General features: G+C 38.6%; 1 protein-coding gene across 1 annotated transcript in view; it reads right to left on the reverse strand.

Annotated features, from left to right (window-relative positions):
* The window catches only part of si:dkey-215k6.1 (transmembrane protein 132C), a 208,284-nt gene extending 196,505 nt beyond the window's left edge, over nt 1-11,779 (reverse strand). The window contains exon 1 of the mRNA XM_061671135.1: nt 11,695-11,779. Coding sequence (XP_061527119.1) covers nt 11,695-11,779 — 85 coding nt within the window. The remainder of the gene's footprint in view (nt 1-11,694) is intronic.
* Between the last annotated feature and the right edge of the window lie 5,837 nt (nt 11,780-17,616).

Genomic DNA, 17,616 nt, shown 5'->3' on the forward strand with positions numbered 1-17,616 from the left:
ACAAAAATTAAAAATAAATAAATAAATAAGTTTACAGGATCTCAGTAGCATTAGTGTTGTAATATTTTGGTATTTTTCTATATTTTTATTTTTGGGTAATACTTTTTGTCCTTAATATTTTTGCATTATTTTGTCTAAACGTTTATATTTTTGTTTTATTTTTTTATTTCTTATAATGTATTTTAACTTAACAATTTGTGTTTTTGACACACATTCTCTATTTTCTTACTATTTGGATTATTTTCAAATAGTGTGGCTAATGTTTTTCATTTTAATCTGTTTAAAATTTCTGTCTCATGTTTTCATAATATTTTTGTACTTTTTATCTGTATTTTGGACCAATATGTTTGTCATATTTTTGTACAGTGTCTATAGTTTTCTCTAATTTTTGACTATTATGTCTAGTATTCTTTTTATTTCTTGTAAAATCTTTTACCCTTATGTTAATTATTCTTCCAGTATTTTTATATTTTGTATATATTTCTGTATTTTTTCCCCATTGTTTTGTTTTATTTTCTGATGTTTTATCTCTGATTTTTTATTTTAAAATATCTTTACTGAATATTTTTCTCATTTTAACATAATAATTATGTCTTCCTAATATTTGTGTCATGTCTGCATTTTTCCATCATTTTCATTTTTATTATTTTATTGTGTAATATTTTGCCTCACACTTTTGTATTTCTTCTATTTCTGTACTTATATTTGAGTATTTCTTCTATTTTTAATTATTATTATTTTCTAATACTTTTTCCCAAAAATTTGTTTTATAATTTTATCAAATATTGTAATGATTTTTTTTCTAGGTTTTTGTATTCTCGTGTAAGATTTAGAATTTCTGTTTAATATTTTTGTCATTAAGATTTTATATTTTTCTATATTTTTTATTGGTGTGTAATATTTCTTTCCATAATGTTTTTATATTGTCAATAATTGTCTAAAATTAAAAATAAATATATTTTAGTATTAGGTTTTTTTGTCTATTTTATCTAATACTTTCAAATATTTGTGTCGTGTTTTTATCTACTTATTCCTATTTTGTAATATTTTTCTGCTTCTTTGTCTAAATATTTAGCAATTATTTTCTATTTTACTTTATGCTACAATTCTTTTATATTATACCATTATTTTCCAATGTTATTTTAGTCCTGTATTTCTCATATTTTTGTTGAATGTTTTGTATTTTTTTTTCTAATATTTCCATTGTACCATTTTAGTATTGATTCTATTGATTTGTGTAGTTTTTGTGAAATACTTTGAGTAATGTTTTTGTTTAATATTTTGATCTTTCAGTTTTGATAAAAAGAGACTTTTTAATTTTACAATCAATTCAATTAAATGCAATAATTTGGTTTTCTGTCCAAAAATGTATCTAATACTTTCTAACATTTGTGTTTAAGTTATTATCTACAGTACTTACTTTTATTTTGTAATATTTTCATATTTTTTGTCTAAATGTTTTGCAATTATTTTCAAATATTTAACTTTTTGTCCAATATTTTTATATTTTTATATTTGTCGTATTGTTTTGGTATTTGTTCGGTTTGTATTTTCTTTTCTTAAACACGATATTTCTTTTTTTCTAATTTTGCCTTGTATTTTTGGGGTATTTTTACATGATATTTGTGCATTTCTTGTCTAATATTTTGTACAGTTTACGTTTTCCGACCCTCACATTAGGTTACCTTTATTTTATTAGTATGACAGTGCATGATGCGCTTCTTTGCCTTTTTTTTTTTGTTGTTGCCACCACTGCAATCTAAATGAGAGTGAAAAAAAACATCCAGGAGCAGATTGCATTCCACCTTTTAGATCCTTTGATGTTAACTTTGTGGATGAGTTTGTTGAGGAAAAGGTTAATCATTCTCATCTTCTTTTGGCCATTCCGCCTTTTATCTTCTTGTGTTTCTCATCAGAAGAAAGAAAAAGCCTTCATCCCCCTTCTTCTCCTTCATCCATTTTGTGTCTGCCTCCTCTCCCCACCCACCTCTCGCAGATATTCTTCCACCTGCTCCTCTTCTTCTTCCTCCTCCTCCTCTTCTTCTTCTTCTTCGTCATCCCTCTCGCAGAACATTCCGCCGAGAGGGTGTGCGTGAGATCTAAATGATTTTCTATTAGCGTCTGCGCCTGTTAACAGCGCTCCATTTGATCACGCTAATCAAATTGAAAACCTTCATCTCGCCAACCCTGAAAGCGCCACTTTTTTTAATGTGCGCGTTTGTGTGCGTGTGCGCGTAGAAATCGATATTCTGCTGTTAGGTGGTCGTCGTAAACAAGTGCCCAATCTGAGGCTCACTGATTTCTTCCCATTGCAGATAATGGAAATAGAAATAAGTGTCATGCGCCAGTATTATTTTGCTTTTTTTTTTTTTTTGTCTTCTCTTATTTTGTGGCTAATATTTGGTTTTATTTTTGAGTGTGTTTTTTTAAATAGAATACTAAAATTTTTGGAGTTACAGGCATAATGTAAAAGTGGAAAAAATTTAACAAAAATAGAAATTTGTCGTCAACTCACTTGACAAGAAGAAGCGGTTTTGCAAATAACGACCAATTCTTCAAAAACGAGGCTTCAGTCTATTTAATTACTCTCCCAGTTGAAGTTTACTGTCAAACTAAACATCAAACAATGATAATTACATGGTGTATTTAAAAAAAAAAAAAAAAAAACTTGAAGTCCACTAGATTAATGCTAACACATTATGGGAAAAGCCATAGATGGCCTAACAAATGCCATCTGTGTCATGATGTTATAACCCTTTAAGCAACTGATGTTTGAACATAAAAGATGGAGCAACACATGTAGACAGACAATATAACAATACTCGTCATACAGTAACAGCTTGAGATATGAGTGTAATTTTCTCTCAAATCCTCTTTTTCCATTGAAATACAGTGGGTACGGAAAGTATTCAGACCCCCTTAAAATGTTCACTCTTTGTTACAGTATACTGCAGCCATTTGCTAAAATCATTTAAGTTCATTTTTTTACAGATTAATGTACACACATCTCCCCATATTGACAGGAAAAAAACCAGAATTGTTGACATCCATCCATGTTCTACCGCTTATCCGAGGTCGAGCTGTGAGTCGTGACCGAAAGAACAAGATCCCGGATAAACGCGGCCGAAATGAGTTTCCTCCGCACGGTGTTCGAGCTCTCCCTTAGAGATAGGGTGAGAATCATCGCGGGCCCCGCGGGTTGTGGGGGATGTCTGGCTCTCCTGGGGGGGGCGTGTGTGCCGGTGGGTGCTGTTGGCTGAGGGGGTGGCATTGGGTCCCTGCGCCCCCTACTGGGTGGCCAGTTGTCGGGGCACCTCGGTGAGGCCGGCGGACCGCCCTGGGTCCCCCGGTGTGGGACGTGTCTCGTCCACTGGGCTGCTCTCGGGTGGACCCCTGGGCCTGCTCCCGCTCCTCGATTGATCGGGTGGGCTCTTCAGGCTTCGCGGTGCGGCCAGAGCAAGTACAGCTTTGTCCTCCATGCTTTTTCTCTCCTTTCCTTGTCCTGTCCTTCCCTCACCTTCCCTCACAGGTTGTAGCACTACAGCCCCATGCAGATGGGTCATCCGGGAGGATCTCAGAGTAGAGCCGCTGTTCCTCCACATCAAGAGGAGCCAGATGAGGTAGCTGGGGCATAATATTGGGATGTCTCCCGGACACCTCCCTGGTGAGGTGTTCCGGGCACGTCCCACCGGGAGGAGACCCCAGGGATGACCAAAGACACGCTGAAGAGACTATGTCTCTCGGTTGGCCTGGGAGCGCCTCGGGATCCCCCCGGAAGAGCTGGCTGAAGTGGCTCGGGAGAGGGTAGTCTGGGCGTCACTGCTAAAGCTACTGCCCCCGCGACCCACACAGCCTTAAGCAGTCAGACACTCAGATCACTGTGGCTGAGTTCCAGAGATGCAGTCGGGAGATGGTTGAAAGTCAACCATCACTGAAATTAATAATAATAAATAACCTTAAATGGAAGACGTTTGGGACGACCAGAACCAGCCATAAGTATTCACACCCCTTGCTCAGTATTTCGAACAAACACCCTTTTGAGCTAATACACCCATGAGTCTTTTTCGGAATGATGCAACAAGTTTTTCGCATCTGGATTTGGGGATCCTTTTCCATTCCTCCTTGCAGATCCTCTCCAGTTCTGTCAGATTGAATGGTGAACGTTGGTGGGCAGCCATTTTCAGGACTCTCCAGAGATGCTCACCTGGGTTTAAGTCAGGGCTCTGGGCTGGGCCATTCAAGAACTGTCACGGAGTTGTTGTGAAGCCACTTTAGCTGTGCGCTTAGGGTCATTGTCTTGTTGGAAGGTGAACCTTCGGCCCAGTCTGAGGTCCTGAGCACTCTGGAGAAGGTTTTCGTCCAGGATATCCCTTCGATTGCAGCCAGTCGTCCTGTCCCTGCAGCTGGAAAACACCCCTACAGCATGATGCCGCCACCACCATGCTTCACTGTTGGGACTGTATTGGACAGGTGATGAGCACACATACCGCTTAGAATTAAGGCCAAAAAGTTCTCTCTCTTCATGTCTTGCACTGAGAAGAGGCTTCCGTCGAGCTACTCTGCCATAAAGCCCCGAGTGGTGGAGGGCTGCATTGATGGTTGACTTTCTAGAACTTTCTCTCTCCCGACTAAATCTCTGGAGCTCAGCCACAGTGATCTTTGGGTTCTTCTTTACCCCTCTCACCAAGGCTCTTCTCCTCTGATTGCTCAGTTTGGCCGGACAGCCAGCCTGGTCTTCCTAAACGTCTTCCATTTCAGGATTATGGAGGCCACTGTGCTCTTAGGAACCTTAAGAGCAGCAGAAATATTTTTGTAACTTTGGCCAGATCTGTACCTTGCCACAATTCTGCCTCTGAGCTCTTCAGGCAGTTCCTTTGACCTCATGAATCCCATTTGCTCTGACATGCACTGTGAGCTGTAAGGTCTTATATCGACAGGGGTGTGGCTTTCCTGATCAAGTCCAATCAGTCTAATCAAACAGAGCTGGACTCCAATGAAGGTGTAGAACCATTTTAAGGATGATCAGAAGAAATGGACAGCACCCGACTTAAATATATGAGCGCCACAGCAAAGGGTCTGAATACTTATGGCTGTGTGATATTACAGTTTTTCTTATTTAATAAATTTGCAAACATTTCAACAATTCCGTTTTTTTTCTGTCAATATGGGGTGCTGTGTGTACATTAATGAAGAAAAAAAAAACTGAAATTATTTTAGCAAATGGCTGCAATATAATAAAGAGTGAAAAATTAAAGGGGGTCTGAATACTTTCCGTACCCAATGTACATGAAAATGCCATTACTCCATTCCAGCCTTCCCCCGAAAAACAACAAATTGTTATAATGTGCATCTTAATGAGGAAAAATAGCATTCCATAATATTGTACTTCATGAACACATGCAGCAGTGACAATTAAATAGAATTAAACAGTTTTGGTCTTGTTGCATAAATTGAATGCCGCTCCTTGAATCCTACTGAGTTCTAGACAGGACACGACCAGCTGCAATATGATTGGGTGCTGCATACAGTCCTGCCAAGAGGGATTCACAATGATACCGCTATTGCGCTCAGTACGGCACTAATATGAATCATTCTAGGCAAAGGACGAAGGATATTTGAACGTGAGCACAGTTAAATTGTCAGTGTACATGTTGTTGCTCCACCGTCTGTTTTAACACCATTGCTTAAAGAGTTAAATCACCAAAACATAGATGCTAATTAGCATTAGCACTAAGTTTAAGGTTTTAATGTTTCTTTCATGTTTAGTTCAACAGTAAACGTCAGCTGGGAGTGGCATTAAACAGCTTTGAAGCCTCGTTTTTGAAGAATTGTTCCCTCGTTGCTAAACTGCTGCTTATTGTGAAATGAGTTGAGTTGAGTTCATTGCTGCCATACAGCGTTTGTACCACAAGTTTGAACTCGCAAGTCAAAGCAAAAAAACACACGTCTGAATGACAGCTCTCCTCTTGAAAAACCCATAAATCGGGTCACGTGTATCTCAAGGCGACACTATTATTTATCCACGACTAAAAACAACTAATATTATTGCAGATTACTGAGGGGTTGTCACAGTGTCCTTCATGTATATTTTAGTGCCCCCAGGTGGCCAAGGCACACACACCAGAAGGAGCAGCACAATGATTGAATTGATGGAAAAAAAAAAGTGGCAACATTTTTTAATTATTTCCATTCTATTTCATCGTCATTACTGTATAGTCCTGCTCCCCATTGTTGGCACCCCTTCATTTTATGCATTACATTTTCATTACCCCCCCCCCCCCCCCAATTACATACACACCATGAAAGTGCAATATGTTCAAGTATAAATAAGTACAACAACTTGCATGCATGACATGTTTATACTTCCCATATCTTCAAGATTCTATGTTTAATATTTTGATAGTTTTCATTCATTCCCTTGGGAATAAATCTCTCTATATCTAGTTGCAGTTGGGTATAAATGAAAGCAACATTCGTGCACATCCCTTTACGCTGATATATTCTACTTGTTCATGTTATTGTTGTTGTTGTTGGCACCTCACAAACAAACATTCAAGTTGAGAGGTTGTCCGGCCAATGGCGTTTAATCAACATAGTTGCGCCTTTAAATCCGTTACACACACGCACACACATGCACACACGTGGTCATTACTCGCACACACTGATAAATGACGTTGGATTAAAATTCAATGTTAATCCATTACGAGCCCCATCTGAATCATCTTGTCATGATAATGAGCCACCGTTCGCACACGCGCACACACATGCGCGCACACGCACGCAAAGTCAGCCAAATGAAACTAATGTAAAGGGAAATGTGTTGCTGATTAACACAACCTTAAATCCCGCAGACATGACAAACTACACGCTACACACACACACACACACACACACACACACACACACACACGCGCGCACATCAACACAAACGAGAATTGACCCTCCATGCTAATCAGAGCATTGAAGCGTCGGCATGAGATTTTATGTACAGTGTAGCCCACCTGCTAGTAACAGTGGTTAACTTTACTGTAGACTTTAATGCAGTGGTTTAAATGTAACTTTATTAAGGTTTTGTCATGGCCACAATTTAACGCGGGAACAGATGAACACTCCCATTATATCGAATGGCATCACCCACGTCTTCCGTACCGTACCGCTTATCCTCACTAGGGTCGCGGGCGTGCTGGAGCCTATTCCAGCTATCTTCGGGCGAGAGGCGGGGTACACCGTGAACTGGTCGCCAGCCAATCGCAGGCCACGTATGAACAAAGAGTCTTAGAGTCTTCAGTTAACCTACCTTGCATGTTTTGGGGATGTAGGAAGAAACCAGAGTACCCGGAGAAAACCCACGCAGGGACGGGGAGAACATGCAAACTCCACAGGTGAGGCCGGATTTGGACCCGTGTCCTCAAAACTGTGAGGCAGATGTGCTAACCAGCCGTCGACTGTGCCGCCCAATTCATTATCGTTTTAGCCAAAAATTAATCCAGTGTGACTTTGAAATAAATACCTGGATACTGGACAGTGCCGTTGAAATTTCTTAGATTCTTGTAACAGAATCAGGAAAAAACTAATTATGGTAATAAGATATTAAGATTTTCCTGATCTACTTTCCTTGTACGTGTCTTATTGTGTACTGTACCGTCTGTGTTTTCTAATGGACTATGAGTCTGCTTAATACAATTTGACTGATTGTATTGTTTTGCAAAGAAACTAAGGGGGAAATAGCAACTTTTTGTAATTTATATTATTTCAGCTATTATTTTATTGGTGGGACATTTTTTTCCCCTGGAAAAGAGATGTTTAATTGGTGTTAGAATTATGAGGGGGTCCTTGGAAAAAAATGTCTACTGTACAGTTTCCCAAGCTCGACCCACACTTTGAGAATCCCTGTTCTAAACAGTTAAATTGTAATGGCTAGAAACAAAACACTGAGATTTTCATGAGGAATATCTTTTAGGAATAGTGTTAATTATACATAGAGAGGTAAATATTGTCAATAAACAAACCTGCTCCTCGGAGCACAAACGTGAGCCTGAAATAGGGTCCAGTAGTTGACATTGTCGCTGGTTCTCCTCTTGTTCGCCCGCGTTTCCCCTCAAGGCTACTCTTCTATCGTTGTTAGCAAGGCTAACAAGCCAAGCTAAGCTAAGCTTCTTAAAAGGCTTCAAAGTGCACGGCGATTTGCCGCAAGTCACACACGCATCCTTAATGATCATTTCTCGCTAGCCTCCTCCTTATCCGCTATCCACCAGACAGACGGACATCTTCAATTTATAAAAAAGTGCTTAAAAAAACAACACACACATACTGTGGCGTCTCATCCAACCACTAAGGGCACTATAAAAAGTACTGACTAGATATGGGGCCTAAAAAAAGGAAGTGAAGAAGAAAAGAGACCACGATGACCAATAAGACCGTAGCCTTGACAGTGCTAACGGCCAGGTAAAAAGGAATAACGATCATTTTCCTTGGAAATACAACACATACAAACCTCCATCCACATAAAGCCTGCCGTACTTAAATCCTATGTGTTATTTTCTAGTATCCATACAATGGAGTTAGATTACCTTTTAAAACAATTTCAATCGATATATTTATGTCCGGAGGGTTAGCTTGCCGAGCGCAGATTGATCCAGTTAGAGCGCAGCAAGATAAATCGATACATCAATATAATGAAAAAATCGTTACACCACTACTAAAAATATGTATTAGGATAAAGATAAAATAATACCAAACATTAGATAAATGAGAAAATACTAAGACTAAAATAATTAAAACTTAACTATTAGACTGAAATACAAAAATATTTGAAAATAATCCAAAACAGAATAAAATACTAAATTCTTATAACAAAAATGCCAGAGAACAATACAAAATACCAGTGTTGAATTGAAAACACTAAAATATTACTAAATAATAAAATTGTAGATCAAATGACAAAAATACTACAACAAATATAATTAAAAACATGAAATATTACTCTCAGAAATGTATAAAAATATTTAAAATAATCAAAAATGTAACCTTTTACTATACCAGAAATATCCCGTCGCTAATTGGGTGATACATAAATACTAGAAATGAATGGGCAATCTGGATCGAAACCTTATTAAAGTTCCTTGGACATTATTAAAGTTCCTTGGACATTGCAGTACTTAAGATTGGGGAGATATTACCTTATAAACCACTAAGAAAGCATGTTACCATTTTTTTTTTAAAAAGCTGTAAACAGCAAGTCGCACACATCAAACCAACAATGCAAAAACAAACTGGTTCAATTCGAGGAAGACAAATTTGCCAATTCAAACAAGCACCAAAGCCAAAATGGACCTCAGATGTTCTTGATTTTAGATTTTGTGACTCCGTTTTTTTTTGGGTTTTTTTTTCTTCTTTTGTGCCAACTTAGCCCCAGCTGTTGTGTTTTCTTTTTCTCCCCTCGTAATCGCTGCACTCTTTTCCGGTCTCGAGCCAGTGCATATCAGCACGTCCCGTTAGGTCTCCACCCGACCGTGAGCCGCTAGACTGGGGTTTGATTAACACGTGCACACGCACGCACGCGCACAGAGGTGACAAAAGTCCTCACACTGTACTAAAGTAAAAGTACATATACTTATGTTAAAAAAAGACTGGAAAAAGGACAGGTACTAATGCAACTCGTTTACTTACCTGAAATTAACAAGTACAGACCTTGAAATATACTTCAGTACAAAGGTAAAAGTGAATTTTCTGTTTCAATTACAGAGGTAGCAAATGTACTCTTACTCTGTACTTCAGTAGAAGAACAGATACCAGGGTTTAAAAAAAAAAACTGATAAAAGTATATGTACTGATTCAACTCTTGTACTTAAATACAAGTTTTAAAAACAGACTGAAATGTACATAAGTAAAACAGATTATTTTTATTTTTTTCACCGTGAGTGATAGGGTTGGCAAAAGTACTCTTACTCTGTACACAAGTAGGAAGACAGATACTTGTGCAAAAAAAAAAGATTAATGATTCAACTACTTCAGTAAAAGTTAAGGGAAAAGGCACAGATTGAAATGTACATAAGCATAAAAGGATTAATTTTTTTTTTTACTCAAATACATAGGTGGCAAAAGTATTGTATTTTAATAGAAGTACAGATACAGTAGGCTCCATGTGTACATATAAAGACTGGTAAAAGCAGACGTGCTGTTTGAACTTAAAAGTTAAATAAAAATACAGTATCTGAAATGTACCTGACTGCCAGCCATTTTCAAAGCAGTTTCCCATATTGGCGGCCATTTTACAGCATTTTGACTGATCTTTCAAGAGCCACAAAATCTTGTGTTCTGTGACAAAAGAAGGAGTAGACTCTTTTTTCACTGGAAAAAAAAAATCATTGTTTTGAGCCTTTTGCGTTCTCTAGTAATCAGCAGTAGAACGTGGGTTGGTTTCACCAAAAAAAAAACTTTCTGGACAGAAAGCAGAGAAAACTGGCGTTGTGCTGAAAAGAAATCATGTCGAGCAGAACAGATTTTGACGCTAACATTTTTTGCTTTTGTCACACCTCACACTATAAAACAACAACAAAAAGACTGCGAAAGGGCTTCTGATGGCAAAAGAATCATTTATCCATGCAACTAAGAAAGGCGCCGTGAGCGACAACGACTCACCACATGGCTCCAGTTGAACGCCATTGGCTTTTTTTACATCCTGTTCGCCATTCACTCCATGAACTGAATCATCTTTTCACAATTGTGACACACACTTTTTACTACCTACTGCAACACATACTCTGTTTATACCAGTGATAGACTGTCCGTACTGTGTTGGAGTGTGAGGTGCCTACTTGTCTGACTTCTGATGCGCTGGCATTTCTTTCCCTCCTAATCGACGTGACAAGCTGAGATTCACCCCCTAATCTTTATCTTCTTCTTAAAAGCTGTGCTGAGCTCAAATCCAAAGCGATGCAGCGTCGCCATCTGCAGGGTTCTGTTTGTACAGTGGTTGAAAAACCCAAATTTCACACAAAAGCTGTGTGGAAACCTCTCCCACGCCTACACATTTAAAAAAAATGTAGATGGAGAATTTCTTAAACTCCTATGAGATGTGTTTTTTTTTTTTTTTTTTTTTTGCATTTTAACATATCACCACAAATCATTCTTGGAGTTGAACCCCTCACCCAACAAAGAGCACGCGCAAAAGCTGCAAACCATCCTTTAATGTTGCCGGCTTGCTATGGTGCAAAGTGGCGCACGCACAATTACGCACACACCGCTCGCATGTACGCATTAAGGTTGCATATCGGACTACTATGCATTTGCACGAGTCATTTTAGGCTTCAAAATAAAAAGCAATTAAATGCCTGCGTAATGACGCAGTCTTGCATTTAATTCCCAATTACGGGCATTTAAATTTCATAATTAAGGCAATGCAGGCATTTTCGCGTTTCATATTTGGACACTAAAGGTTCAACTAAAGCTTTGAAATACTTTAGTTAGCAGACAAATGTTGTTGTTGTTTATTCTCTTTTGTAATTATGTTGGCCAAATGCTCACGTGACGGCGTAAGGTACCGTTCAGGTGCACGAGTGACTTGCTGAAGCCAAAAGTGGCACATGTTGCACTTTGAGGCTTAAATGAAATGCAATGACACGCTTACATGCACCTGAGCTTGCCGTTAAAACTCATAATCAGCGTAACTAGCAATAGTAAACTTTTTCCTACCTTCCCACAAGACGAGCAGCAGCGTGCTCCAGTACCGGGCTCGTCCTCCGGGTCCTCGCACTCCTCTCGCCCGGGTAGGCTCCATCCTTCCTCGGGCGGCAAAGCTCCGCGCGCGCGGTCGGGTGAAGGCACTCGATTCCCAGCGGTGAGGGCGCTCGATTCCGGGGCGAGGAGAGTGGGTCTCCTGAGCTAAGGAGATGGAGCGGCTACGGCGAACTGAGCGACCTCATGGTGGAGTCAAGCGGAAGTGTTTCCAATCCGAATTCAAGTCTGCACAACCGGAACGTATGTGTGGCCAGGCGGACTGGACCGGAACCGGATCCAACGGGGAAGATACGCGAACCTCCTTCTTTTTCTTACAATCCGAAGTTTTAACACCTGTGAGCAAGTTTAGAAGAAATAAAACAATAATAATAATAAGTCCAGTCTTCAACTCCCGTACAAAAACAGAAAGTGAGTCACGTGATTTGAATAACTCCAAATGGGTTTCAGTAATGAAGATGATGATGGTGATGATGAAGATGATGCGCTCCTCCTCGTCACCGAACAACCACTGCGCTCCTCCAGCGCGGGGCTCTGTCTATAACGCTGCGCGTGCGGGTGTGCGAGTGTGTGCGTGTGTGCGCGCGTGTGCGTGAGAGAGAGGGAGAGAGAGACTGAGAGAGTGTAAGCGTGTCTGTGTGTGTGTGTGTGTGTGTGTGTGTGTGTGTGTGCGTGTGTGTGTGGTGGGGGTTATCAAGTTGAAAGAATGGATCCGACGCGGGATAAAAGAAGGAGGAAGAGGAGAGTGCAGATGGTGATGAGTGGGGTGGGATTTGCCAATTTGACTGACATTTAAGACGGGGGGGTCGTGCCCGTGCGCGTACACGCACACTATACATTTAGCTTCACGACACATGCAGCAACATGTATCAAACAATTTACTTCTTTACACAGCATTATTTCATTTTTACATCCATCCATTTTCAACACCGTTTATCCTGGTTCAGGGTCGCGGGACGCTGGAGCCTATCCCAGCGGACATCGGGCAAAAGGTGGACGACAGCCTGAACTGGTCGCCACTCAGTCGCAGGGCACGTCCAGATACGGACAACCATTCGCACTCACATTCACACCGTCACTGAGTGGGAACTGAACCCACGCTGCCCGCACCAAAGTCAGCCGAGTGTACCGCTACACTATCAGTGACTCTATTTCATTTTCCGTTTATTTATTTTTTTAATGAATGCCATATTTCATTATATGTATACACTAGTGTAAATTGTCATAGTTTTAAAGCATTATTATTATTATTATTATTATTAAAAATGTATGTAATGTGATTGTTTGATTTTAGAGTAATGTATATTTTATATACATTATAGTATGTGTTGATACTATATTATACTTTAAAAATGTGTAATTATAGATTACATTATAAAATTAATTATTAAATATATAATTCATTTGATGTAGGTATTCATTATCATCTTTTATTTTATTATTATCCTCAGTGTACTCATTATATCTATGTAATGGGTCCTAATGGTAATGGTCCTCTCATTTACATTTCGGTGTACTGTTTTTAAAATGTGTATGTGTTTTATATTTTAGTATTTTTATTGTTACTATATTTTACTGTAATTAATTGTATATTGTACTATACATACAGGTGTTTTATTTAAGAATAACTATTGTTAGATTATTTCATTGTATTTTTAATGTAATCTCATTTATTTGTCATTATTTTAGATTTTAGTTAATGTACGTATTCCATATCTTTTATTTTTTATTATACTTATTATAGTACTGTATGTATTGGCTCCTATATTTGACATTTATACTATTTGGATATGGTTTATTTTTTTATTTTATTATCACTTTAATTAAATGTATTCAAAACATTCTTATAAATACACGTCTTTAATTTTATTTATTTTAATTACTTGTATTTTTTTATTGTCAATGTTCTAATCAATAGTTTAATGTAATTATTTTAATGCATATATTCTATATCATTTATTTTATTATACACCTTGTAGTCATATGTATGTATTGTGGCCCATATTTCATATTTCTATACATTTTAAAATGTAAAATATGTATTTCATTATTTTTTTACTTTATTTTATTTAAATGTAATAAAAATGTCATTATAAATAAAGCTATTTAATTTTTAAATATTTGTAATTATTTATTATGTTTTTTAATTTATTTACTATAAGTATTTAGCGTATGCATCGGTCTTATATTTATATTTTTTCAAAATGTAGTATTTTAATTATTTAAAAATATTTATTCCATATTTTTCTTATTCATACGCATACATATATATATATGGTACGGTTATGTATCTTATTTCATATTAGTACAATTGTTTAAATTATTTGACGAATTACATGTAATTTATGACGTAATTTTTATTAAAATAATTATTTTTTTAAATTGCTTTTAAAAGTCCAAAAACGCCTCTGTCACATGCCCATGAAGATGAACGCGTGCGTGCGCGTGCACAAGTGGCGTGCGTGCCCTCTCTGTATTATTCATCCACTGACACGCGCGACACCTGTTCTCCGTGTAATCGATAGACTCTACGGGCGCGCGCGTACGCACGCACGCACACACACCACAGGAACGCGGCTGGGAACCACTTTGTAATAAAACTCATCCACTTTCTATTGACTCTCACTCGCGCGTCTTTGTGCGCGTGTGTACGTGTGTGCGTGTGAGAGCGAGCGAGAGACCCACTCTGGGGAGTCTTTTTGAGAGGAGCGTGCGCACCCCCTGGTGGCTATCAGGTGTGCATGCATCCTTAATCTGGTCCTTAATTAGTCAGAAAAGGAAGAAAAAGATTCTTTGTTTGTTTTTTGTTGGCTTTTTAAAGTAACGAGCGTTTATAAACTGCAATTAAAACTGCTGAAAAGATTGTCGGTACCCCTCTACCCACCTTTGAGGACTTGCACGCTTGCCAGAACTAAGACAAGAGCGTGCAAAATCCTCTCGGACCCTCACCAGCTCTTCCAGCTCCTTCCCTCAGGTAGGCGCAACTGATCAATGCAAACCAGAACAAGCAGACATTCCAACAGCTTCTTCCCTCTTGCAATCAACTACTTAAACAGCTAACCTGCAATTCCATTGCAACATGCTGCCATTTTTTTTGTCTTGAGTTTGTTGTCACATTTCTGTCAGGCCAATTATACATTACTCGTGCACTCACTGAAGTAGTCTCGTCGCGCTGCACTATTTGCATATCTGTTGTTGACCAATAGTGGCCACTCATGCCAGGGTAGCATCTGCTCCATTTGCACACTGATTGAGGAGTATCTGCAACATTTGCACAATCAACATTGTCCCAGATGATCGCACTGCTCGTCAATTTAAACCGCATACACTCCTTGAAGTCTCGGCGCCCTTTGCACAAATATTGCTATATTAGTCATTCTAACTGTGTGCTAGTTAGTGCTAGAGGATTCTGTAACTTTTGGCACAATTGTCAAAAATAATAATAATAATAATAAATTGTACCGGCATTACCAGATAACTAGCAACCCTTGACTGCTCAGTGACAGTTGTGTTTTTTGTCAATGTCTTTCTGTCTCCAAAGTGTTCTGTAAATTGACTGTCTGTTGTCGTACTAGAGCGGCTCCAACTACCGGAGACAAATTCCTTGTGTGTTTTTTGGACATACTTGGCAAATAAAGATGATTCTGATTCTGATTCTGATGTCTTGACAGCGAGAGAGTGGGAACATGCGCTATGGAATACGTCTGCAATGCAGAGCAAAAATACATTTCAAACCTTGTCAAATGTATCATCAAATTCAACAAAAAGTGTCAGACAACTGCGTCGGAGACTATTTTGTGCTGTGCTTGGTCAGTCGATATTACAGGGTGCGTGGCTTAGCATTTGATATCATAACTTAGTGCATAGGCTGCCTCAAATCGAACACTTCAGTTCTGGAATTTTCCCATTTTGTTCCCTGATATTTGGCTACTTTGTGCGACTTGAAAAGAGGCAAGGGTGGTAACAGTCGGGTTGTTCAAAAACTATAATTATTCGCAACCATCAAGCGTATGTGGTTCAAATTCGATAGCGATAGGACAGAATCTCCAGAACGAGTCCACCTATGAACGAAGCCTGGAAATGGCTGACATCACACATTTTTTTAAAAACCTTTATTTAACTAGGATTGTTTACGGAGATTAAAAACCTATTTTTCAAGAGAGACCTGGCCAAGACAGGCAGCAGCAAAAACACAAAGTTACAGACATACAAAGACATTTATAAAGCACAACATTTTGGATATAACCCTCTATGAGTCGTATCTAGGAATCACTTATTCAAGCAGCTAAGCTAAAACATTGACAATCTATAGAAATTGCTTCCATTTGTTTCATTTTAGAGTTAAAAACATTTAACAACAGCAGTTCCTTGAGCTTGAAGTCATTCTGTAACAGATTCCAGGCTGGGGGTGCAGAGTACCCAAAAGACCTTGTCCCAAGAATTGCCTTATAAATAAAGATGGTGAGCATGTGGGTCGCCAACGCAGGCCATCCAACCCGAGAGTACAACTCACAATGGTGAGATCAAGCTTTACAACTGGTAACGAACCTCAAAGTTCCATGGTAAGAAGTATGAACCCGATGCAGACAAAGAGGTACAAATAATAATAATAATAAAATAGAAGGTTGGAGCAACAAGACACTTTTTTACATTAAAAGAAAAACAATAGTTTTAGCCTCTGTGTTTTCACAAGACACAGGATATAGCATTTAAAATTAAGTGAATCATCAATCAGTATGCTCAGTTAAATGACTGATTTAAAGCAAAATGGCCGACTTCTTGTGCCTCTTCAGGCATGGCTACTTGATGCTTTTTTGTTGCTAAGTGAAATTAGTTTCAAAAACTCTCGGCGTTTGTCTTTGAACGAGCACTTGAAATGCTTGAAATGGTTAAATGGCCACTTCAAACCAAAATGGCTGACTTCCTGTGTCTTTTCAAGTGGTGATCTAAATAATTCTTTGGAGGTCTACTCGTGACAGAAGTCTATCCAATTTTTGTGATGCTAAGTGCAATGGGCTTCAGGTTCCTGAATTTTCAAAACTAGATCCTTGTAGAATCCCTGGAAAGGACTGTAAAACCGCCACTTCAAGCAAAAATGACTAACCTGCTGTGTGTTTTCAGGCATGGTCTCTGAGACCTTTTGATGATAGACATGCTGACCCACTTTCCTTTTGATACGTGCAACAGCTTTAGGGGGCTACATTTTCAAAACTCTAGGACTTTGTCTGTGTGGGATCCCAGGAAATGACCAAAATGAACCTAAAATTGCCCCTGCAAACCAAAATGGCTGACTCCCTGTGTATTTTCAGATGTGGGTTCTGTTCTTGAGACTTTTTTGTGGGTCTACACATGATCAATGCACCTACCAAGTTTCATTTTTATAAGTGAAACATTTGGTCAAGAGCAGGTGGAATTGACAATTTCATAAATTTTCTATGGAATAAGTTTATTCTAAATTTCTTTACAGACTGGATAAAAGTCAGTATTTTCACTCCTATATAGTCACCATTTGTGGGGTATCTGGTCATTGCTACGATATGCTGTTCATTTCTTTGTTTGACATATGGGCTCTGGCACTGTAGTCTTTTTTTTTTTTTTTTTTTTTTAAATCTGTTACCACGGCAACCTGAACCTCTCCAAATGGCTTGCAGTACCGAGATGGAGCATCTGTCGTTCAAATAAAACCTTGGACCTTGGCGGAGGTTTCTGACGGCCATTTCATTTCAATTTGTGCTTCATATGGTCGACCTTAGACAGTAGCGCCTAATTGGACAGTATAAAGGAAAACAACCATTTCAAGTGGGCCAGACACAGAGTTTGGGTTTTAGATTTTTTTTAAAAGTGCGTCGTCATCTCTTATTACAAATCTATGCCAGGTTA

This window comes from Phycodurus eques, chromosome 3, assembly GCF_024500275.1.
Source record: "Phycodurus eques isolate BA_2022a chromosome 3, UOR_Pequ_1.1, whole genome shotgun sequence".
Classification (NCBI taxonomy): domain Eukaryota; kingdom Metazoa; phylum Chordata; class Actinopteri; order Syngnathiformes; family Syngnathidae; genus Phycodurus; species Phycodurus eques.